Source organism: Drosophila gunungcola (genome assembly GCF_025200985.1).
Source record: "Drosophila gunungcola strain Sukarami chromosome 2R unlocalized genomic scaffold, Dgunungcola_SK_2 000006F, whole genome shotgun sequence".
Lineage (NCBI taxonomy): Eukaryota > Metazoa > Arthropoda > Insecta > Diptera > Drosophilidae > Drosophila > Drosophila gunungcola.
The window spans coordinates 3,567,664-3,591,022 of NW_026453168.1; the positions used below are offsets into that span (position 1 = coordinate 3,567,664).

At 46.5% G+C, this 23,359-nt stretch overlaps 5 protein-coding genes across 5 annotated transcripts in view; 2 read left to right on the top strand and 3 right to left on the bottom strand.

Annotated features, from left to right (window-relative positions):
- LOC128254544 (mucin-19) overlaps positions 1-17,951 on the top strand; it is an 84,770-nt gene extending 66,819 nt beyond the window's left edge. The window contains 14 exon segments of the mRNA XM_052983671.1: positions 7,026-7,347; positions 8,872-9,139; positions 9,597-11,098; positions 11,100-11,648; positions 11,650-12,182; positions 12,655-12,772; positions 12,889-14,110; positions 14,208-15,285; positions 15,344-15,557; positions 15,618-15,892; positions 15,974-16,509; positions 16,512-17,158; positions 17,160-17,244; positions 17,309-17,951. Of these exon segments, the coding sequence (XP_052839631.1) occupies positions 7,297-7,347; positions 8,872-9,139; positions 9,597-11,098; positions 11,100-11,648; positions 11,650-12,182; positions 12,655-12,772; positions 12,889-14,110; positions 14,208-15,285; positions 15,344-15,557; positions 15,618-15,892; positions 15,974-16,509; positions 16,512-17,158; positions 17,160-17,244; positions 17,309-17,436 (7,206 nt within the window). The 5' untranslated portion in view covers positions 7,026-7,296 and the 3' untranslated portion in view covers positions 17,437-17,951.
- On the bottom strand, positions 74-828 carry LOC128254583 (uncharacterized). Its single transcript, XM_052983739.1, has 3 exons — positions 746-828; positions 538-690; positions 74-476 (listed from the first exon to the last, which is right to left on the bottom strand). Exons 1-3 carry the CDS (start codon positions 821-823, stop codon positions 132-134), a joined length of 576 nt encoding a protein of 191 aa, XP_052839699.1. The 5' UTR covers positions 824-828; the 3' UTR covers positions 74-131.
- Positions 1,794-2,695, bottom strand: LOC128254582 (uncharacterized). The gene is given in 4 exon segments (XM_052983738.1): positions 1,794-2,188; positions 2,372-2,482; positions 2,484-2,525; positions 2,581-2,695. Coding segments are annotated over 4 exon segments (582 nt in total). The 5' UTR covers positions 2,671-2,695; the 3' UTR covers positions 1,794-1,849.
- Positions 17,952-19,348: 1,397 nt separating the features above from the next.
- Positions 19,349-20,108, bottom strand: LOC128254599 (gamma-secretase subunit pen-2). Its single transcript, XM_052983755.1, has 3 exons — positions 19,831-20,108; positions 19,661-19,765; positions 19,349-19,593 (listed from the first exon to the last, which is right to left on the bottom strand). Exons 1-3 carry the CDS (start codon positions 19,889-19,891, stop codon positions 19,454-19,456), a joined length of 306 nt encoding a protein of 101 aa, XP_052839715.1. The 5' UTR covers positions 19,892-20,108; the 3' UTR covers positions 19,349-19,453.
- Positions 20,109-20,436: 328 nt separating this feature from the next.
- Positions 20,437-22,082, top strand: LOC128254568 (otefin). The gene is given in 2 exon segments (XM_052983712.1): positions 20,437-21,329; positions 21,331-22,082. Coding segments are annotated over 2 exon segments (1,290 nt in total). The 5' UTR covers positions 20,437-20,594; the 3' UTR covers positions 21,886-22,082.
- Positions 22,083-23,359: the final 1,277 nt, after the last annotated feature.

Genomic DNA, 23,359 nt, shown 5'->3' on the forward strand with positions numbered 1-23,359 from the left:
TTCATTTATTTGTTTCCTATAATAATAATAATAATTTTTATAAGATCAATTTATTGTATTTATTTATTTTTGCACAAATTTTTTAATAAAAATTTAAAATTTTGTACTGTTTTCCTTGACTAACAAAACGTCTAGAACAGTTTATTAGTCAACTTAAAGACCGCCGTAAAACCCCAGGTGGGCTGATCGGTTCCAAATTTGCTGAAAACTATCTTGTAGTATCCGGGTGGAGCGATTTCCGGCAGTCCATCGCCAACGAACTTACATTTATCCATCTTATAAGTGTTTTGTGGCCAAGGAGGTTGAAATTTGCCCTCAAATTGTGGAAGATTGGAGCAGTGTCCTATGTTTTTAATAATCATATCCTTATAATAGGTGTTGAGGTATTCATAGAAGGTCTGCTTGGGAATTGACCAAGGGAGCAGCTTGTAATCACTCTCATCTCCAGAATTACTGCGATAAGCAAATGCTTCCACCTGGGAAACGTTTTAAGAACAGGATATTGGTTAACATAAATTATTTTTATTAAGAACCCACCATAGTTTTCTCATTTGTTTCATATTTCCACTCGATGACGGCCGTTAATCCGTATTCTCCACGCCCCAGTCTATCAATTTTGGCATCGAACTTTAGCTTGCTGTCATCCGAAGAGGTGGTGATAAATGAAATCGGTTCGTAGTCCCATTTTCGCTAAAGGTAAAGCAATTAGTATAGAACAACAATTTTTGTTTTTAACCAAACTTACAGCTGCCTCAGCCAAATGGATAGACAAAATTAGAATTCCAATCCTTGTCCAGGTTAAAAGCAGCTCATAGCAAACCATTTTGCTTGAATTGAATTTAAAACATTGTGCCCAATGCAGGCTGCTTATATAGCTAGGGTGTATAATCTGAGTTTTTTTTATCTCACGGACTTATCTTGCCGTAAAATTTTTGGCTAAGCAATTAAAATGTTTTCGATTAATGTTTGGGATTAATATTTTCGATTAATTTTATACCCTTGCAGAGAGTTTTATAATTTCAGTCAGAAGTTTGCAACGCAGTGAAGGAGACGTTTCCGACCCTATAAAGTATATATATTCTTGATCAGCATCCGTTTGTTTATCTGTCCGTATGTCTGTCCGTCGGTTTCTACGCAAACTAGTATCTCAGTTTTAAAGCTATCTGCATGAAACTTTACCATAGGAAGAATCGGAAAAACAAATGAAAAAAATTATAACTTTGCTGTTTTTTATTTTTTTTTTTAGTTCTTCGAATATAGTAATGGTTAAATATTTCAGAATTACGGTTTAAATATCATCAAAATCAGACGACTATAACTTGCGAACAATAAAATTATTAAAAAAAATTTAACTTCATTATTTTGTAATTTTTTTAAATTCTTTTTGACTTATTAATAATATTGACAGTTCAGAATATCGGTTTTAATATGATTAAAATCGGAAAACGATTAACTATCGAATAATTGAGCTGAAAATCATCATGGCTTCAACGTTTTTAAACATATACGAAAGTAAATGATAACTTTAATGTTTTCAAGAATATTTAATTTTAGCAATAGCTGCAAGGGTATATGAACTTCGGCTTGCCGAAGTTTGCTACCTTTCTTGTTCCGATTAATGTTTTAGAATTTTAAAAATCCACTGGGTTTGTCAAATCAATCTGTTGTCAAACATCACTTTGGTAATCCCAAACAGCCCCGTGTTTATAATTGACAAATAAAACATAGATTTTTCATTTTTTAATGCAGTTTTTATTGCTTATTAAATCAAACTAAGTGTTTACATGCTGCATCTAGATTAAACATTTGATATGACATATAAGTGTTGTATTCATGTCGTTTATGGAAATCACATAATTTTAGTGGAGATTTTCACAATGACAATGAACCCCCAATCCACGGGATTCATCATGGAGAAGTTGACCTTGTAGAAGCCTTCGGGTACCACCTCCGGGAAACCATCGCTGTTGGCCACGCACTTGTCCAGTACGTACTCCTTTTGGGGCCACGGCGGCTCGAATTGGTCCTCAAACTGGATGAGATTAGAGCAACCCCCTAGGTTGGCTATTACCACGTCCTTGTAGTGACTGTTCATGAACTGTGTGAAAGGTTGCTTTGGGATGCTGAATGGTATTAGCTTGTAGTCGTTTTCGTTTCCGGAGCTGCTTCGATAACCCAAAGCCTCAACCTAAAAGTTATTGAGATCAAATGGCTAGACTTATAAAGAAGAACAACACAAATAATTAAAATGTTCAGTAAAGCTACCTTTAACCATCAAAATATCTGTATATATATTGTTCAACCATTTTTTTTGTAAGTTAGTTATAAGTTAAAAGTATAGAAATTTATCTTATATTAGAGTAGTACTCACCAAAGTTGTATCGCCGGGCTCGTACTTGAAGTCGATATTGGCCGAAATGGCAAATTCTCCCCTACCGACTCGCTCCACCCTCGCGGTGATCTTCAGCATGCTTTCATCCGTAAGAGTAGGCTTCAATCGATAGGGGCTCATAGTCCCACTTTCTCTATTGATTCGAATGATAGTATTTTAATCTTGTCAGGTCTGAACAACATTCTTACTTTTCCACTGCAGTTATCCACTAACAAAATGATCAACCAAAGTCCTCCTATAATCAGCAGCAACGAACGTGGTAACATCTTGGTTAACATTGGAATCGATTGAGTTACTTCCTGGTTTATATAGCGAAAGTTTCATTATATTTCTAAACCATGTATGTTTTCAGCTTGTTTTGTATGAATCAAAATGTAAAAATTCGACCGGCGATAGCAATTGACACGCAATACTTGTGTCATAGTTTTTATTTTGTCGTATATTTAACATTAATGACCTAGACTCATGAATGATACTTAAATATACATATATCTTATTAAATATTGGTAATTACAGGCTATTTAATGCAATTAATCTTAATCTTATTCATCTCGCGTATTTGCCAAAATATAAGATTGTGTGAATAACAATTTACATAAATTTCAAACCCCAAGACATCATGGTATTTTATAAGTTATAAGCAAATAATGGTATTTTTTAAAATTTCGAAAAGTTCAGATGAAAAAGACCATGCGTAAGCCATTTTCAAAGTACCAAATTCTCACCCAAGGGATTACAATCAAAACTGAAACCTCTACGGATCGATAGCACAAGTTTCCCTTGACAACAATTGAGGAAATATAAACAACAAAATCTGAGGCTGCGCCACCCCTTCATCTTGGGTGTAACTCATTAGATTCGAGGCTCACAAAGAAGAACACTCGTAATTGAGGGCAGCAAATTGCTGGTGACACGAACAAAAGATCTGTTGGGGGAAATGAAGTCATAAATTCCGAAGCCCTATCAACGGACGGAAAAAGGGGCGCAAGCAAACACACTCACACACACACAGTCTCTTTCGAGTGATCAATATATTGGGAAATGCAATTGAATGTGTCTAGTAACCCGGGATCGAGATCTGGTCCCTCCTCTTTCGTCTTTGAGTAGTTCCCATCCAAGGCTCGTTTTCAGACCGTTGCCTAAGTGGCATGATCGCCACTTGAGTTGGCTAGCACTTGAGAGCATCTCGTACTGCGGTGGTGTGGCATGCCACAAGGAAAATAATAAAAAAAAAAAAAAAACAAAAAACGAAAAGGGATCCAAACCCGCTGCACTTAATTTAATTGAACGCCGAGCCGCCGCCGTCGCCGCGAGCGTGTTAAGCCTAAACAGTCGCCGCCAACGCAATCGCATGAGTTGTGCTGGGGGAAAATCAAATTATCGCGATTCCAGCCGAATCAAAACAGAAACACAAGCGGTCGAAGAATTATTAGCGAATCGCAATTTTCGTCTGTTTTGTTTTTTATATTGTGCTTAAACAACGGAGATCAATATAATAGCACCTTTTATTTTATATATATTTTTGAAAAAAAACTAAAGTTCAATTTTATTGTTTGCTGCCTTATAAACTATATAACGATAATAATGCATTTATACAATTTTATTACTTATATCGTAATTTTTAAGTACAGCGATAAATAATAGCAACACTATCTGTAGTAGAAGAAGCAAAATTTTCAATCTCCGAAACATGGTTACACAATTTGTATATGTATTTATTAGTTCTGTCCCAAAAAACGTGAAAGTTCTGGTATTTTTCAACCATATATTTTCAACTTTAGCTTAACAAAAACATTGAATGTTTTACTTCTATGTGTACAAAATGATTTATAGCTTTCTCGTATAATTTAGAACTGCTTTTGAAACCAATAAAAATAAGTTGGAAGTAGCAAACACTATTCTTTTGAGCATAATAGTACCTGCGTGTGTGTCTGATGCGGACTTCGTCTCTGCTTGTGCTTCTTGGCTGCTGTGGTTACGATCCATTCTGGATCAAAAACGCTAATAAAAGCGCACTGGCAACTCCCCAGAGGCGTTCATTTAGCAACCGCAGAGGATCAATCTTGTACAACAACCATCTTGTGAAACAACAAAAAGAGCCGAGATGATGATGATGACGATGACGACGACAACGGGCGGCGGCGGCGATGAAGTCAAGCAGATCTACAACGATCTGAACGGCGGCCGATGTTTCCAACGATGTTGACCGTAAATCTTTAGCTCTACAGCGCCTTGTTCTTCATCGGTTTCTTCGGCTTCTTCATCATCTTGGCGATTTTATGTTCTCCCGCTGATTTTGAGTCGGCCAGCGTTGACATGCTCTAGCTATTTTTCATTCAATCTGTCTTTTAGTTATATCAAGGTATAATCTTTATAATGTTTCCCATGCACTTTTTTTCTTATTACAAACATTTGGGAAGACAGCCTCTATACTGCATCAGTCGTCTAAACTTATATTATATTATTGTTTATAAGTAAGTTTTTCTTTGATGAATCAACATATTTTCATTACTTTTTTCTCTGCTGTTGTTTAATTTTAACTAGCCATTGTGATCAACGTTCAGTAACCACCAGCACTGACCGCTGTTTTCTGGTTGCTTTTGGGTTGGGCTTGGATACTGCCTGATGTTTAGTACGTGCGGACAGGGACTTTGGCCATAACAAGAAGACGCTATCGGTTCCCCTATGCCACTCTGCCACTTTGCCACTCTCTCCTATATTTTCCTTTCCTGTGCATCGGAGCTTGGCCGCAATCCCAATTTAAAACACGACTTGAACGATGACCGGCGCTGTCGCGTTGTGCCTTTACCCAGCCAGTTTTTTCTACCTGGCCAACTGAACCAACTGCTGCTGCTGCCTGCCTGCCTGCCTACCTTTTATGTGCCCTGCTCCCCGGTCGGTGCCTTCTGCCAAAGTTGGGACCTCGGTCGAATTCAGTGGAATGTCGATCGCACGAAGGAGTGAAGTAGCGGGGGCTATTAGTAATTTATTGATTTGTCTAAATTATGGTGTGTTTCAATCTTCGTGTTTGTTGGCGGCGTCTGTGAAAAGCATATCGCAATGGATGTGAGTTGTTTTATTTCAATTTTTTCTCTTTCGGGGCTTAACCCCTTGTTGGCGCGTTAATGCCACATGCCACATGCCACACTCGCATTGCCACCCACATGGTCAAGGGAGTGTGGAGTGCGTAATAGCGGATTAAATGGTGTCCGAGTGAAGGGGCCCAGCGGCGAACACAAGATGATTGCCATGGGAACTGAAATGCTCTTGTCTGGGCTTAAAAACGCGCATTTGGATGAGATTAAATGCGGCAGTAAAATACGCAATGTGTGTGGGCAGCTTTTATTGTCGAACCAAGCACAGTCAACAACTCAATTAATTAAGTTTCAGTATTCAGTATGAAAATGCGAACACAACTCGGGTGACACAAACAAACAAACAAGTTGACAAAAAATAAAAATACAAAAAAATCCATCGTCGGCCCACACAAAAAAAAGCGTGTTTTGCTGTCTGTGCCACTTAATTATCATAAAATGTTAAGCACATGCAAATTTAATTGTTGTTGCTGCTTTAAAATCGTATGAAGCAGCACAAAAAAAAAAAGTGAATGAATCAACAGAGATTCATGCAAACCAATCAATCAAATTAATTGACAAAGGAGGGCACAAAACTGTCGACTAAAGGGGAAAAATAGTATTATAAAATTCGCGATTTCCCTTTTAAAGCAATTAGTAATGCTTATATCGTTCATTATATGCGGTATAATATCCAAGGGAAAATTTACCAAAATTATTAAATATAATTTGACTTTGGTTATTTGTTGTCATTATAAAAATTACAAATGATAACGTAATTTATGGAAAATTATATCATTTGTTTTGAGTGTTTCTCAGTTATAGTTTCCATTAGCATATTTGGCTTACAAAATCATTAAGTCTAAGCCTAATAGCCGGCATTACGCTTGACATTTGTTCTGGCATAAAAGTTCATTTGCATTGAAATTAAAAAAAAAAAAGTGCTAAAAGCTGCCAACGATGACGTCAGCGTTCTCGGGGTGTACAAATACGTGTATGTACAAACTCTCGTAGAATTCCCAGAGACGTCGTCGTCGGTGTGGCTGACGTTATCTAATCGCAAATCGGAACGGCAACTGCTACTGTGCTCGCACATGTTTAAATCATATACTCCATATTCGGCGGCACTTGAGATCGGTGGTAGTAGAAGTATAACTCGTACCAGTTATTCGTTATCAGTATCAGTAAATTGTGCAAAAGTGCTTTAATTACCAGGTCGTTAAACAGGTGTGCCTCCCCGCCGCCTCGCCTCCCCTTAATCATATATGTATGTACCTTCTACCGTCTCAATATTATATATGTATTATGATCCAACCCCACACTGTGCATGTAAATCACAGTCGCCCATGCTTTATAGTTAACCTCAAACACGTTGATTGGCGATCGTCGATAAGGGGCAATTGAATTGAGCACTTGAAAGAGCAACAAGGCTCTAATCTCGCCGCACACTCGATCGAGTGGGGCAGTACTTTTCAGTACTTTTCATTATAGCGTTAACCGTATTTCTGGCAGATTGCATATTCTAATCGAGGGAATCTTTCTTTTTGCTCTATTTGCAGTTTTGAAAATGAACCATTTGGCCCGAGGGCCGAGGCCCTGTGTCTCCCTGTCTTGTTGCCTGGATAACAAGTCGACAAGTCGTCACACAAGGCAGCGCCCCAGTTTATCGCCACCCACCAGCAGGGTCATCCGCATCCGCGCCAGCAACCGCAGCACCAGTTCAAGTCACTTGAGCAACAACTCCTCCTCCGCCGGCTGCACGTTCCTAGGCACTACTGGTAGTTCTTTGGGCCGCCCGCGCAGTGCGGCCGCCCGATCGTTTGCGTCTGCATGGAGTCAATGAGACGTAACGAGGCGAACACTAGCCACCACCCGAATAAGGTAAGCACATTGTCGCACCTCGCTCTTAACCCCTTTCCCCAAAAAAAGAATCCACACTACTTTCCATCAGTGTTGACAGGTTGGCTATGTTCATTCCCAGTTTGCAATATATTTAAATCAGAAATTCCTGATAAGTTATTATAATATTTCATGTTTTTTTTAAATATAAATTGGATATATCATATTTAATAAATACATTTAAGATATATAAAAGTAAATGTACTTAAATATATTTGAAAATATTACTTAATTTATAACGACAATAAGATATTTTGGATACAACGCCCATTTTTTTAAAACTTGACTACGATAAGTGTTTTTCAAAAACTCAATTTTTAGTTCGGTTATTTCAGATTACACAATTATCTTTTAAAGTAAAATAAGGAACAAATTTCAAGTATATTTAGTCACCTAAATAAATTTAAATTTAAAACACATAAGAACTCAGTTTTAATTAAATTAAAATTTTTTTTAGTGTTTTGTTTTTTAATAGTCTATTATAGTCGAATAGTCTAATAAAGATTAGTTTTTATGTTTTGTAATAAAAAACCATCACGTAGTAAAAATTAAAACTTGTGTTCTTTATTTTGGATTACGATTACTGAGAGATTATGTTATTTTTCTATTGAAAGCAATAAAAAAGTTGTAGCTTTAAATGATAATAATATTTTTAGCTTCCAACTGGGGTTTAGCTATATGCTATATATATTAACAGATTTTTTATAATTGGCAACACTCTTTATCCCCAGCCATTCAACTCTACCTATACCTTACTTTACTTTTAGTGGGCGATAAGAGAGTAATTATTTTATTGTCATCATTTTGGCCCCACTTGAGTTTAGTTTTTTCGAGCTGCCTTCTGAAGTGGCCACTACACTTTTGCAGTGTGCGATAAGCGAAGAAAGCGATAACAAAGTGACCAGAAAACTACACTCTTTACTCTTTTTGTTACTGGTTTATTGGTAGCTTCTGATTTATTAGTTTAAAGGGCTAAGTAAAAACACAATCATGATCAACAAACAATTATTGTTGTCAGTTATTCGATTCTGAAAGGCCTTTTCCAACACTAAAATCGTTTTGTTTATTTGCCTTCGTCTCTCCACCGCCTCTCTTCTGCTCTTACACTCTTCTGTTTCTTCCTCTCTTCTCCCATGTTTTTGGTGGTGGCTCTCCAGCTCTACTTCTTTTTTTTTTTTTTGGTTTTCCGTTCTCATCCGCCAAACGAAAAAGGACGCCGCGGAGAAGGCTCGCGCAAAATATTTATTTATTGTTTTCGTTTTTGATTTCTGTAAAATAGAACACTTAAAATACTAGAAAAAAACTATAATCTAATTATGATTGTGGAATGGAAAAGAAGTTGGCAAAGGTAAAGCGAAAGGGGCAGAAAAAATTATAATTTCTGTTTCAGCTATTTTTTGTTGAGTTGTCTTGCCCTACTCCTCACACATCAAAACGCACACGCACTCACACCCATACAACTGCAACTTACTAATGTTGGATTTCTTCTTTTTTCTGCATTTGCAGGTGGCCCTGAATAGCAGCAACGTAGCAACGGAAAGCAATATTAAGAATAATAAGTTGTTAGCTAATTTAAGTGCGGCAGGAGCAGCTACAGCTACAACGGCAACAACAACAGGAACAGCAGCAGCAACAACAACGACGGCGAATCAAGCGCTGAATTTCAATAACAAAACGAAGGCAACAACAACAACTGCGGCAGCGAATAATCAGAAGAGCAACCACAATAACAACAACAACAACTCTAGTGCGATCAAGAAGCACACAAATACAAGTAAGTAACAGCAAATCTCTCGTTGGTACTCTTTTTTTATCGACAGTGGCGCAGTCAGGATTATTTTAAGGGGAACCCCTTAATCGTGATGTATAAACTAAATCGTATAGACAAAGTATTATATATAAGTTGTTCAATTTTTAAAAAACCTTTTAAATAGCGATAAAAGATTTTTGTTAAAACATTCGATAAAGACAGATAGACAGGTTATTAAAAAAAAGGTTTTGTGCAGATTGCAAATTAAATTTACAAACAAAAGGACTTAGCCCCGAATTCTCGTCCTCATGAAAGTGTTTTGGAATTTGTGAGTTTAAAAATTCACTTAAAGCTTATAATTAGATAATGAGCATAGGGTACACAAGCGGTAAAAGGGCAACCCCCCTACTTGAGCCACTGACCCCCTTACATTGACGCGACAACTCTCACCTAAATTTCTCTCCTGTTTCTCCCTTCGCAGAACTAGCTGGCAAGAGCCCCGCTTGCAACTCTTCCTCCTCGTCGCTCTCCTCGTCGAGCAGCTCCAATTCGAGCGAGTCGAAGGACACGAACTTCGAGTACGAGGACGAGTGGAACATTGGCGGCATACCAGAGCTGCTGGACGACTTGGACGCGGACATCGAGAAGTCGGCGGCGCATTCTTCGGGTGGTGGCAACCAGGCTACCGCGCTAAATGCCAAGCAGGCATCCAGCTCCTCCACATCCTCCTCATCATCCTCCAAGGGCGGCGCTTCATCCTCGTCATCCTCAGCAGCAGCGGCGGGATCAGGATCATCAGGATCGTCGCACAAATCGCACAAGACCACATTGCACAGCAATTTGTCAGCCACTTCGCCAACCACAATTAAGTTCACACGCCAGCCGGTGGCCAGTGGCGGAGCTAACTCCTCCACCTCATCCTCGTCAGCAACTGCGACGCCCAGTGGCGGCAGTGCGAACGTGGTGGCCAAGGGATCATCCACTTCATCGTCCTCCACATCCTCCTCTTCCTCGGGAAAGCATCACCATCATCACCACCACCACTCGAACTCGAGCAGCGGCGGTAGTGGCAGCAGCAGTTCCAAGGGCTACAAGTCCGCTTTGGTGGCTCAACTGAACAGTCCGAGTCCACTGAACAGCAGCTCCAAATCCCTGAGTGGATCGGGGAGTGGAAGCGGGAACGCAAACGGATCAGCGGGAGCTGGTGCCGGCAGCACATTGTCATCCTCGACATTTGCCGGTTTCTCCAAGGGCGGCAGCTTAGTGTCCTCGTCCTCCTCCTCCTCCTCCTCCTCTTCGTCATCTTCATCCTCGTCGGCGGCAGCAGCAGGAGCAGCCACAGCGGCTGGCAACGGACAGCAGGGCTCCAAATTCTCCGCTGGCGGCATGTCCTCGCAAACGGGCAGCGGCAGCGGCGGCAACAACAATAGCAACAGCAACAACAGCAGCAGCGGGACCGGAAGCGGAGGCAGCGGCTCGGGCAGCAGCAGCGGCACAGGGAACAGCGGAAGCGGTAGCGGGAGCAACAACAACACAAGCGCCGGTGGGCCGCCGAGTTCGCAAGGCGGCAGCAACAGCGGAAGCGGTAGCGGTAACAGCTCCTCCAGTGGCAAATCGAGCGCAAAGATGTCCATAGACCACCAGGCGACGCTCGACAAAGGACTCAAAATGAAGATCAAGCGCACTAAGCCGGGCACAAAAAGCTCGGAGGCCAAGCACGAGATTGTGAAGGCCACCGACCAGCAGCAGAACGGAGCCCTGGGCGCCGGATCAAACAGCTCGGCCAACGAGGATGGGAGTTCCGGCTCCGGTTCCAGTTCCACCAACGCTTCTTCCCTGGGAGGCAACAATTCGTCGAGCAGCGCAAGCAGTGGCAGCTCCTCCAGCAGCGGCAGCTCGTCGGGCAGCAGCAAGAAGCACCTGAACAACGCCAGTGCCGGGAGTGGCTCCTCCTCGTCCGGAGGAGGGGGCCAGAACAATGCCTGGTGGCCATGCCAGCGGAGGGGGATCCTCCGGCGGCAGTCAGTCCACGCCGCAAGGCACGAAGCGCGGCAGTTCGGGTCATCGACGCGAGAAGACCAAGGACAAGAACGCACATTCCAATCGCATGTCCGTGGACAAGTCAGCGGCGGCTGCCTCGGCGGCCGGAGAGAAGGATACGCCGGAGAAGAGTTCCGGAGCGGGAGCAGGCGGATCGCCCTGCTCGTGCAATGGCGAGGTGGGTGCTCCCTGCTCCCACCACGCCTGCATCCGCCGAGCCGCACACATGTCCAACTCCGGCAGCAGCTCCAATTCGAGTGGAAGCACTGGACAAGCCGGTGGATCCTCCTCCATGTCGGCAGTGCCACCAGGTGTCTTCACTCCCTCGGCGGGCTCACCTTCGGGTGGATCGCCATCGACAGTGGTGCCTGCGGCTGCCTCCCTACTGGCGGCCACCGGAGCAACCTCCTCCTCCGCCACCCAACTGGCCAGCAGTAGTGCCGGCGGTGTGGGCGGATCGGGAGGAGGTGCCAATGCACCGGGACCGCCGGGAAAAGGACTCCGTCGGCAGCATTAAAATCTCCTCGCACATTGCCGCCCAACTGGCTGCGGCCGCCGCCTCCAACAGCTACAGCGGGAGTGGCGCCAACTCGAATCAGGGCCAGAACAGCACTTCCGGCGGCAGCGGCGTCGGAACGGATAGCAAGACGGCTCAGGCCAAGCTTATGGCACCCGGCATGATCTCAGCCACCATGCACCACACGATCTCGGTGCCGGCGGGCAGCGCAGGAACCGGCGACGAGGACACAAAATCGCCGCCCGCCAAGAGGGCCAAGCATGAGGCTGGCGCTGGCGGAGCAGGCGGCGGCGGCAAGGAGATGGTGGACATCTGCATCGGCACCTCGGTGGGCACCATCACCGAACCGGACTGCCTGGGTCCGTGCGAACCGGGCACCTCCGTCACCCTCGAGGGGATCGTGTGGCACGAGACCGAGGGCGGCGTTCTAGTGGTCAACGTCACGTGGCGGGGCAAGACCTACGTGGGCACCCTGCTCGACTGCACCCGACACGATTGGGCTCCTCCAAGGTGAGTTGGTGGGGCTGGGGACTTAGATGGTCTTACGGTGATACGCTTTTCAAACGGTTTCCAAAATTATTGTAGAGACTAGATCAATTAAATAAAGATGCCTTTCAATATTATGTTGCAAGTTTATTTTTTTATATTTTTTTTTTCTTTTCTACCCATTTTTTGGGGATCAGTTTGAAAAGTATTGCTTATGGTTTATATTGCCATCAGTAAGTGATGACTAACTACGGGTTCTATGAACTGTGCACTATGCATATTTGCAATAATCCAAACAATACTTAAGTGCATATAACCATTTTCTGTTTGTTTAGGAAAAGGATTATTTATCAGTAAATAGCTTAATTTGCCAATGTTTGCCATGTTTTCCACTTATGTGGTTTGTTTTGATTTAAGGAAACTCGATATCTGTGGGCACTGCAAACATTTTTAGCTTTGAATGTGCTGATTACTGATTTATTTTCATGCCTTCCAGATTCTGTGATTCACCAACTGAAGAATTAGATTCTCGAACTCCAAAGGGACGCGGCAAGCGCGGACGCAGTGCAGGTCTTACTCCCGACCTGAGTAACTTCACCGAGACCAGAAGTTCGGTAAGTAGAAAAGTAGTTGGCCTCTTGGGTTAGACTGCAATAAAGATTTGAAATGGTCTTAAATGGCAGGTTGAATGAGATTGTTAATTTATATTATAATTCCTCTTCACCGGCAGATTTACTTCTCACATGCCCAGGTGCACTCAAAGCTGCGCAATGGTGCCACCAAGGGACGCGGGGCGACGCGCAGTGCCTCCGGCAATGCGGCGGCGAACAGCAACAGCAGCTCGTCGGGCAATGGAGGCGGTGCCACGCCCAGCACATCACCGACAGCGTTTTTGCCGCCGCGTCCGGAGAAGCGCAAGTCGAAGGACGAGGCGCCTTCACCGCTCAACGGCGAAGCGACGGACGGCGGTGCGTCTGGCGGCGGCGGTGGCGGCGTCGGAGGAGCTGGCGGAGTGAGCATGGTGAACGCCAGCGGCATTCCCATCTCGGCCAGCGGCGGTGGCCTGGCCACGCAGCCGCAGAGCCTGCTCAATCCGGTCACCGGCCTGAACGTGCAGATCAGCACCAAGAAATGTAAGACTGCCTCGCCCTGCGCGATCTCCCCGGTGCTGCTCGAGTGTCCCGAACAGGACTGCAGCAAGAAGTACAAGCACGCCAATGGGCTGCGCTACCACCAGTCGCATGCCCACGGAGCGGGCGGTGGTGCCAGCTCTATGGACGAGGATTCGATGCAGGCGCCAGAGGAGCCGGCCACGCCGCCCTCGCCGGGATTGGCAAGTGGAGCGGGATCTGGAACATCTGCCGCACCAACAGCCAGCCAGCCAGTATCGGCGGCAGCGCCATCAGCGGGTCAGGGAACCGTGGCAGTGCCCCCCAACACACCCACCGCCAATTGCAGCAATCCCGTCACCAATGGCAGTGCTACACCCACGACATCATCCACTGGATCGGCATCAATTGCCGCCTCAAGCACCACCATCACCCCCTCCGTCGCAGAGACGCCATCTGCAGCGCCTATTTCTGCACCCACACCAGCCACGCCACCAGCTCCCACTCCCATCTGTGCAGTGGCAACGCCTGGAGCAGAGCAATCTGCAGTATCAGTAATGCCGCTGGGCAATCTTCCACTGACAGCAGGCCCCAATGCCGCGACACAGCAGCAACAGCAACAGCAGCAGCAGCCAACCACACAGCAGCAACAGCAGCAGCAATTGCTCACACCGGGAGGCAGTGCGGCAACAAGCAACCATCAGCAACAACCGGTGGCCGGAGGCAGCATCACTGCTGGCATCTCTGGACAGGCTCTGTCGCAGCACCAGCAGCAGCTAATGGGCGGATTGCCGGCCATGTTGTCGGACCAACAGCAGCAGGCCTTGTTGCAGCAGGGAGCAAGTAAGTACTTGTTATCTGCTCGATTCTCAAATCGATTTTGGTGCAAGATCAGCAGCTATCAGCAGGTTTTAATATATGCATCTGCTCTCCATTTCAGTTAAAGCGGGAGTCCTGCGCTTTGGGCCACCGGATGGAAATCCCCTGCAGCAACAGCAGCCGGGTCAGCCGCCAATCAATCCGCAGACACAACAGTCGCCGCCGAGGCCGCCCAGTCATATCCAGGATCCGCAGCAGACGCCATCGGCCTACGCCCAGCAGGCAGGGTTGAAGACCTCACCTGGATTCGGATCCGCCGTAGGCGTGAGTGCCGCTGGCAGCAAGCAAAAGAAAAACCGCAAGTCACCCGGACCCGGTGACTTCGAGGGCCGTGTTTCGCGCGAGGATGTGCAGAGTCCGGCCTACAGTGATATCTCCGATGACTCAACGCCAGTGGCCGAGCAGGAGCTGCTGGATAAGTCGGTCGGTCAGGTGGCGGCGGCGGCGGCGGCGGCGGCGGCGGCGGCCAAGCACATCGAGTTGATGGGCAAGAAGCCGCAGGAAGTGGGCGTGGGCGTGGGCGTGGGAGTTCCACCAGCCCCGGCTCCCAACATGTATGTGCCGGGAATGTACCAGTTCTACCCAGCTCAGCCGCAGGCACCACCTCCACCGCAGCAGCAGCAGCAGCAGCAGCAACAACAGCCGCAGTACATGGTGCAGTCGGAGCCGGGAAAGCCGCCAGGGCTGCCACCAGCGTTGACCCAATCTCAGCAGCAGCAGCAACAGATGCAGCCGGGTGCACCTCTGCCTACCTCTCAGCCGCCCAGTCATTTGCTGGGTCCGCCCGGACAGCAGTCGGTGGCCGCCCACCTGGCGGACTACAGTGGCAAGAACAAGGATCCGCCGCTGGATCTGATGACCAAACCGCAGCCACAGCCGGGTCAGCAGCAGCAGCAGTCGCAACAACAGCAGCAGCAGCAGCAGGGCCAGCAGCCGGGACCGGAAAACAATGGCAAGGAGATCGTTGGACCGCCCACCTCGCAGCCGGGATCTCAGCCGCCGCCGGTGAACTTGAGTGCGGTGACTGGACCGCCACCAGGAGGTCTGCCACCCGGTCTGGGTGGCCTATCCGCACTGGGAGCAGCCGGTCTAGGAGGACCTGGTCCGGGCAAGGGCATGCCCCACTTCTATCCCTTCAAGTAAGACTACCCATCCTTAGCTGCATCATAAACTAATCATCATCTGTTTCACTTTTAGCTTTATACCGCCTGCGTATCCGTATAATGTGGACCCCAACTTTGGGTCAGTTTCAATTGTGGCCTCTGAGGAGGCTGCCAAACTGGGAGGACACCCAGGACTGCCGCCCAGTTCGCAGGCGCCACAGCTGTCGGGGATCAGTATCAAGGAGGAGCGCCTCAAGGAGAGTCCCAGTCCGCACGACCAGCCCAAGCACATGCCACCACAGCAGCAGGTGAGTCTCCTCTTGAATGCTCAACCTTATGCCGAAGCTAATGCTAAATGTGTATCGCAGATGCTTGCCAACAAGCTGATCAAGCAGGAGCCGATGACCAAGCAGGAGATCAAGCAGGAGCCCAACTCGAATCCGGGTCAGCAGCATCCGCCACCGCAACAACAGCCGGCGCCACAGCCTCAGCAGCAGCAGCAGCCGCCACCGCCGCAGCCACAGCAGCCGCATGCCCTGCATCCCAAGGATCTGCAGGCACTGGGCGCCTATCCCGCCATCTATCAGCGCCACTCCATGAGCCTGGCGGCCGCGCAGCAGGCGCGCGACGAGGAGCTGAGACGGTAAGTGATGGGGATAACATTATAAAGTTATGATAATCTTTAAAAATCAATGACTAACTAAATTTTCTGTCCCCCAATCAGTTACTATATGTTCACGGGGCGACAAAATCAGGCAGCAGCTGCTGCAGCCGCGGCGGCTCAGAACGCAGCCAGTGCCGGGCTTCAGCCTCATCCTGGCATGATGCACAAGGATGAGCCCGGCATGGGATCGGCGCAGCAACAACAGCAGCAGCAACAGCAACAACAAATGCAAATGGCTCAGCAGCAACAGCAGGCGATTCAGCAGCATCATCAGCACCTCCAGCAGCAACACCAACAGCAGCAACAGCAACAACATCAACAGCAGCAGCAGCAGCAACAACAACAGCAGCAGCAGCAGCAACAACAACAACAGCAGCAGCAGCAGCAAAAACTTAAGCAGTCGCAGGCGGCAAGTGCGGCGGCCAACAACAAGGCCACCAATCTGACAAAGGATTCGCCCAAACAAAAGGGCGGTGATGACGATCAGCCGCTTAAGGTGAAGCAAGAGGGCCAGAAGCCGACCATGGAGACGCAGGGTCCGCCACCACCACCCACGTCGCAGTACTTCCTCCATCCCTCGTACATTTCGCCGACGCCTTTGGCTTCGATCCCAATCATCCGATGTACCGCAACGTGTTGATGTCGGCCGCCGGACCGTACAATACGGCACCGTATCACCTGCCCATCCCGCGCTACCATGCCCCCGAAGATCTCTCGCGCAACACCGGCACCAAGGCGCTGGATGCACTGCATCATGCGGCCAGCCAGTACTATACCACCCACAAGATCCATGAGCTCAGCGAACGGGCCCTCAAGTCGCCCACCAGCGGCAGCGGCCCCGTCAAGGTGAGCGTCAGCAGTCCCAGCATCGGTCCGCCCCAGCAGGGCGGCGGACCCACGAGCAGCGGCCCCGGATCCGGACCCGTTTCCGGAGTCCTCGGCCCCGGCAGCGGTCCCAACCAGCAGCCCGGCTCGGCACCTGGGTCTGCGGGCGGTGTGCCGCTGAACCTACAGCCACCACCCGGAGGAATGGGCCCGGCGCCCGGCAGCAAGCCGGACCTCTCCGGCCCCAAAGGACATGGCGGTGTGCCGCCCGGCTCGTCGTTGGACGGCCACAAACAGTCGATGGCCGGCGGTCCGCCGCCGAATGGGCCACCAGGCAACGGAGCCGTGGGCGGAGGCGTGGGCGGCGCTGCGGGCAATGGCGCGGCGGGAGGCGGCGGTGCAGGTGCCGCCGACTCACGGCAGTCCACCGCCGCAGCGTCATGTTCATACCCACCACCATACGCACGTCGGCCTCGGCTATCCCATGTACCCGGCACCCTACGGAGGTGAGTAGTCATTGGATTTTAGCCTGGCCAAATAATATACTAATTCGGCTTTATCCATCCTTAGCGGCTGTTTTGGCTAGCCAGCAGGCGGCTGCTGTAGCTGTGATAAACCCGTTTCCGCCGGGTCCGTCGAAATGAGATCCACTGAACGGCAGCAACGAGAAGAAGGCGTATAACGTGAAGAACAATTAGTGCGGTGCGGTGCGGTGCGGAACGCGATGGTGCCCGCCCAGAGTGCATATGCGAAATTCCGAGATCCCCCAGAGTGGACAGAGTGGGAGTGGAGGAGAAGGCTTTGTTCCCGCATTGGATTCCAACCTCTTCCCGTCGAAACCTGACGCAGTCTTGGCTGCCTCTAAGAGAGTCCCTTCGGTGCTGATGCATCGGTGTTTTTGGGGAACCGAGAGGAATCGAGCAGAATCGACTATTTATATGCATAAGTATTTTTTGATGTTTCGTTCAACGTGGTTAACTATAACTAGCCTAAGGTATCACTACTATTACCACATACAACCTATACATATAAATATATATAGCATAACTACATATAGCGACTTTTTCCTAAGTGTATTTGCATCTGCATATAGATATCTATATTTATATTTATATCATACGAGAGAGGCGTAAACCGAACATGAACAAACAACAAACAAACAGCAAACAATGAAACATACAAAAAAGCAAAAAGCAACAAAAAAAAAAACAAACCAGATATTGTAGGGTGTTGATTTCTTTGTAAAAATAAACATTTAACGAAAGAGAAACGAAATGAAAAATACAAATGTATGGATATTGTTTAACTAATTGATTCTAAATGATTAAATTATGCAATTAGGACGTACAAGTTTAGCATTTAGTGTGTGTATTAATTATCCTTATCTGTGTTGCGGATGGAGCTGCGCGGGATTTGCATCTAAAAGACAAATTGGGCGCGCCGCCCATTCAATTCTTATAAATATATATATTATATAATATATATATAATATGTGTATCTAAATCTATATCTATGTGTGTACTACTCGTATCCGTAGTTTCTATGTTATAAGTTCTCCGTGAATGACTACGATGAATTTTTCGGCCAGCAGCCGCACACTAATTTAAATTGTTTCTAAGTATCAATTTGTACTTTAAATATTTATACGCATATGCATATATGATATGATAATTGGAGGAGAGATATATGTATGTAATTAAACGATTATCTATGTGAATGTGGGTGTGTAGTACTTCACTAGCCGCTTCATAGACTCTACACGCGTGATTTATGGCACTTAATGTTCTTTAGCCTAAGCCCCCCTCCTCCCCCAAATCTCCCATACCCCAAAAAAACACACACATCAATTCTTCTTTAGAATTTATAAATAAAACAAGTATTGATTGTAAATATACCTTAAAGCAAGTCTTTTGTATTGTAAATTAGTTCCACTGATTGATTTGGTGGCCCTGCTCACTGCATTGCCACCAAGTTCGTGTTATAAACATTAATGCATCATATTGTAATGTACTATATAGACATATGTGTGTTTGCAGCAGTTGCAGCAGCAACCCATAGACGAAACGAAATCGAAATACCGCGGATAATAGCAATTTGAATTATGTCTTCATGTGTAGATCAGCGTGTGTTTTCCTAACACCCCTTTTAGAAGTCGCTAGGTTTTTGGACATTCTCCTCAATGCAATTTGTAATCAAATCATAGAAAGCATTCGATTCACGGATACAAACAACAAACACACAACACAACAATTTAATGGGGTTTAACAAATAACCATAATAATGGCTTATGTAATGGTACAAGCAGAGTTTTATACAAAATATGTATTTTAGAGAAGGTAAAGCGCATTGAATTGAATTCGAAACAATGAAATTGTATCTAAGCAAAGAATGTAATCCACAAAACGGCTAACTAAAGCTAAATCAAGCATACAAATATGGACGAATATGAACAAAACACATAACTAGCGGCTAAGAAATTTCAACAAAATATAGTACACATATTTAAAGTATACAGAAAAAAAATTATAAAAAACAAAAACAGCTTTAGATGTGAATAAAAAATATGTAATTAAATCAATGGGTTGTTTTTTCGTTTGGGGATGCTGTCTGTTCGTTATATTGGAATATTTGATCAATTAATCATACATGTTACTTGTGGTTGGGATTAAGTCTTTTTTTTTAATATCATAAGTTAGTTATTGCTAGGGTTCTTTGTTATGCACTGCCCAGTGGTATGATAAAGCTCATATAGTCTGCTGTGGCGCCCCAAGCTGTGCGATTCGTCTGGAATATCACTATCCAAGCACTGAGTACTATAAGCCAGAACAAGGTTCCCACCGCGGAGAATATAACAACTGGGGAAGATTGGTAAAAGCAATAACATTAGCGAGTTCTATATATAAACCAATTGGGTAAGCTTACATTTCTTTATCTGGCTTTGTTCCGGATATGGGGGCTTATGGAAGGCTTCTTGAAAAAACCAACAAACGTTGATGGCCCATACAAAGGGCAAAAAGGCGAATCCAGCTAAATGTTAAGAAATAAATTAAAGTATTCGAATAAACCCTTTTACACGCATTTTAGTTACTCACCAAAGAAATATTTACGACAAAGCTCCAGTTTTCGTGGATTTGGTGCCTTTGAGATGTCCATGATTAATCTTTTCTAAAACGTGTGGGCGTTTCTTTGGTTTCTAATTTGCTTATATTTTAGGGAATGCTATTTATATCACACTATATTGTGGCTTAAGTAGTAAAGTTAACAAAAAAGTTGTTTTTAAAAAACTGTAGTTAATATTTTCTGTTTTATGCTTTCTTTTCGGTTTTGTTGATTTTTGTTGTATGTTTCATTTATCGGCAGCCATCGATAGTCTCAGCTTTGTCAGTTATCGAAATAGTGATGGGCTGACTAAACAGTGACTCTGTCGGTATCTAAAATTAATACAGCATAATTGCATTTATGCTACATTCATTTTAAATATCATCAAAACAATTCAAGGCTTCAAAGCAACAAAAGTAGGCTCTTATAAAGTGGAAAGTGTTTGATATATGTCATTTAACTTCTATTCAGTCCCTGCGCATGAATACCTAAAAAGTACGAATTGAATCATTTAAAAATCATTCTTTAGGTTCGCGTTCTTTTGTTTTTTTTTTAAGTATATATATTAAAATTAATTTTTGATAACAAATAAACGTTATTCCGAGACCGGTCTTTCCCAGTTCAGTGTTGTAAATCTTTGTAAAGTGGACTATCGATAGTTGGCCGCACGCATCACTATTTTAGAACACACCGCGTAAAAGCGACGCCGATTTCAATTTCAACGATTTGCGAAAAGTTTGCGAGAAACGAGGACAAAATGGCCGACGTGGACGACTTTGACTCGCTGTCCAATGCAGAGCTGCGCACCAAGATGCTGGCCCAGGGGCTGCCCAACATCCCAGTGACGGACAGCAGCCGCAAGGTGCTGGTGAAGCGTCTACGCGCCTCCATTGGCGGCCAGTCGTCGCCGGCAGCCAGTCCCAAAAAGGGCGGCCGGCGTGAGACCCTGGCTCCTGGGCCCGCTCCTGTGGCCTCCGCTCCGGCTGCTGCCTCCACGCCGGTGGACAAGCTGGACGGCAATAAAGTGGCACCCGCCACCAAGGCTCGTCGCACCATCACGGCCGCGATCGCCGCTACGGAAGTGAAGGAAACTGAACGCCGTCGTCCCGAGGAGCCGGTGGTCGCCAGGAAGCCCACGGCTGTTGCTGCTGCTACTGCTGCAGCTCCGCCGATTCAGACACGGCGAACTTCCACCTCGTCGACTGGTTTCGAAAGAAAGGTGGTGGAGCCGGTGAAGAAACCAAAACCCATTGCCGAGGAACCGGTAGCCTCTAAACGCGCTGACCGCGAAGAAAACTACCTGAAGGTTAACTCACTGATCGTCCTGGAATCGGACGAAGAGGAGGACGAGCAGCTGGCCCAGGCTGCGGATCTGTTGGAGCAGCAGCACGCGGCCAGGGAGAAGGCGACTTCGAAGCTCGCGAGCAGCGGCACCACCACCTATGAGTACAAAAGCAAGGTTTCCTCTGTGGTGGAACCACCACGTCGATCCGATCTATGAACCCACAGCCGCTCCTGTGCTGCTGGCACCTTCTGGACCCACTGCCAGGTCGCAGACACAGACACAGGCCACCAGTAGCTCGGCCAGGTCCTACGATTACCTGAACAATCCGACCGGCGGTCGCTATAGCAGCTATGTGCGTACCGCCACCCAGGGCTATGTCACTGCCGAGGCTCCGCCGGCTCCCACTTACACATCATCCAACTATCGGAGCACCTATGCCAACGAGCTGAGCGACGAGTACGAGGCGGAGGAAGATCAGTACGAGAGCACCTTTGCCCAGAATCTGGCACGTTTGCGGTCCGAACGGATCGGGGATCGCAACAGTCCGTACAGCAGGCGCACTTTGGCCAGTGGCTCGACGGGCAGCGGAAGTCTGGGCTACGAGCCGCGTGCCCGACGCTCTTTGCGTCCGGACGACAACAGCGTGTCGGTGGCCTTTGGTCGCTGGTGGAACAGCCTGGAGCAGAAGTACCACATCAAGTCGAAGCTGTTCATACTGTTCGTCGTCGTATTGCTAATCGGCGTCTATAGCATATTCTTCTGACCAGCAAATCAGTACATTTTTTTTCGAATCTCTGTATCCTAGTTTGTATTCCATGTTGGATTTGTTTTGTAAACGGGCCCGCCGCTGCGGACTGTATGAATCTTGTTTCGATGTAATTTGAGCCTGAGATTGACTAGCATTTAAGCTGTGTGTTATCCGTGTTCCAATAAAGCCCACTTGCAGGGAATCGTCTCAGATGACCAGTTTGTTCTTGTTGTTCGGATGTTTTTTTTTTTTCTCCAAATGGCATTTGCGGCAGGTGTTTGCCCAGATCGGATCAAGAAATAGCAGCAGCAGCGGCAGCAACGACGATCGGCTAATGATGGAAAAGTATCTGGAATGCGTGTACAACACTTGTCGGCATGACTGTGACCAAATGGAGGCGCAATGACAACAAGATCACCCCCTTCCCGGTTCTCTTAAAAACCAAACTATAACTATTCCCGCTGCGAGCTGGAAATCCTTGCCTTGCAATCACAATTAATAAGAATTTTACAAGTCGGCGGTGAATGTGCGTTATTTTAAATCCTGCCCCCAGGTTGGGCTGTTTAATTTTATTAACTGGAAATCGCACTTGCGCGTATTTCTTCATTTTCTTAAGGAAATTTCTCGCCATATTTAGCGGCAACATGCGCGACCGGATCCGGGTCTGCCTTGCATGCCTGCAATAAGTTATGAAAATTGCAACAGCAGCGGCAGCAGCAACAGCAACAGTTGCTCAGGGGAAATGCCTGTCGCCGCCGCCGATGATGAATTCCACAAATGCATGGAACAGCCAAGCGGCAGATTCCTTGAAAAACAAAGCCATGGGCCCATACAATATATCGTGTGGCTAATAAATACGCCGCGCATTGCTAGTTGCTCTTAATGAAATTAACTTCCAGGAATTACCTACATGGCAGCAACGATGCAGACGACAACACAACGGCCACGGCATTGACGACTCCGGAGAGCGATGCAACAAGGCAACAAAGCAGCAAAGCAACTGCAACAGCTACAACAACAGCAACAGCAACAGCAATACGTAGCCAAAGGCAACAATGGCTGCTTAGGCAAATGCAACAGGCCATCGGGCATGGAAATTAAATGGAAGCCTGCAAAAAGTTTCACGCATTCGACGCGTTAATAGAGTCGTAGCACCCAGAGCAACACCAGGTCCAGCTGCAACACCAAAACCCCGCAGCAACACTAGAACCCCGCAGCAACACCTAGAGCCCCGCAGCAACACTAGAACCCGGCAGCAACACTAGAACCCGGCAGCAACAATAGAACTCCACAGCAACACTAGAGCCCCGCAGCAACACTAGAGCACCGCAGCAACACTAGAAGCCCCGCAGCAACATCAACACCCGCGACCAACAGCTTCCCATCTTCAGTTGCTGCTCAAGTGTGACATTCATGGAAAACACCGAGTGGAATATGATTTTATGGCCAAAACCGAAACTTTTGTCTGCATCACGTTCGCGACCAGAAG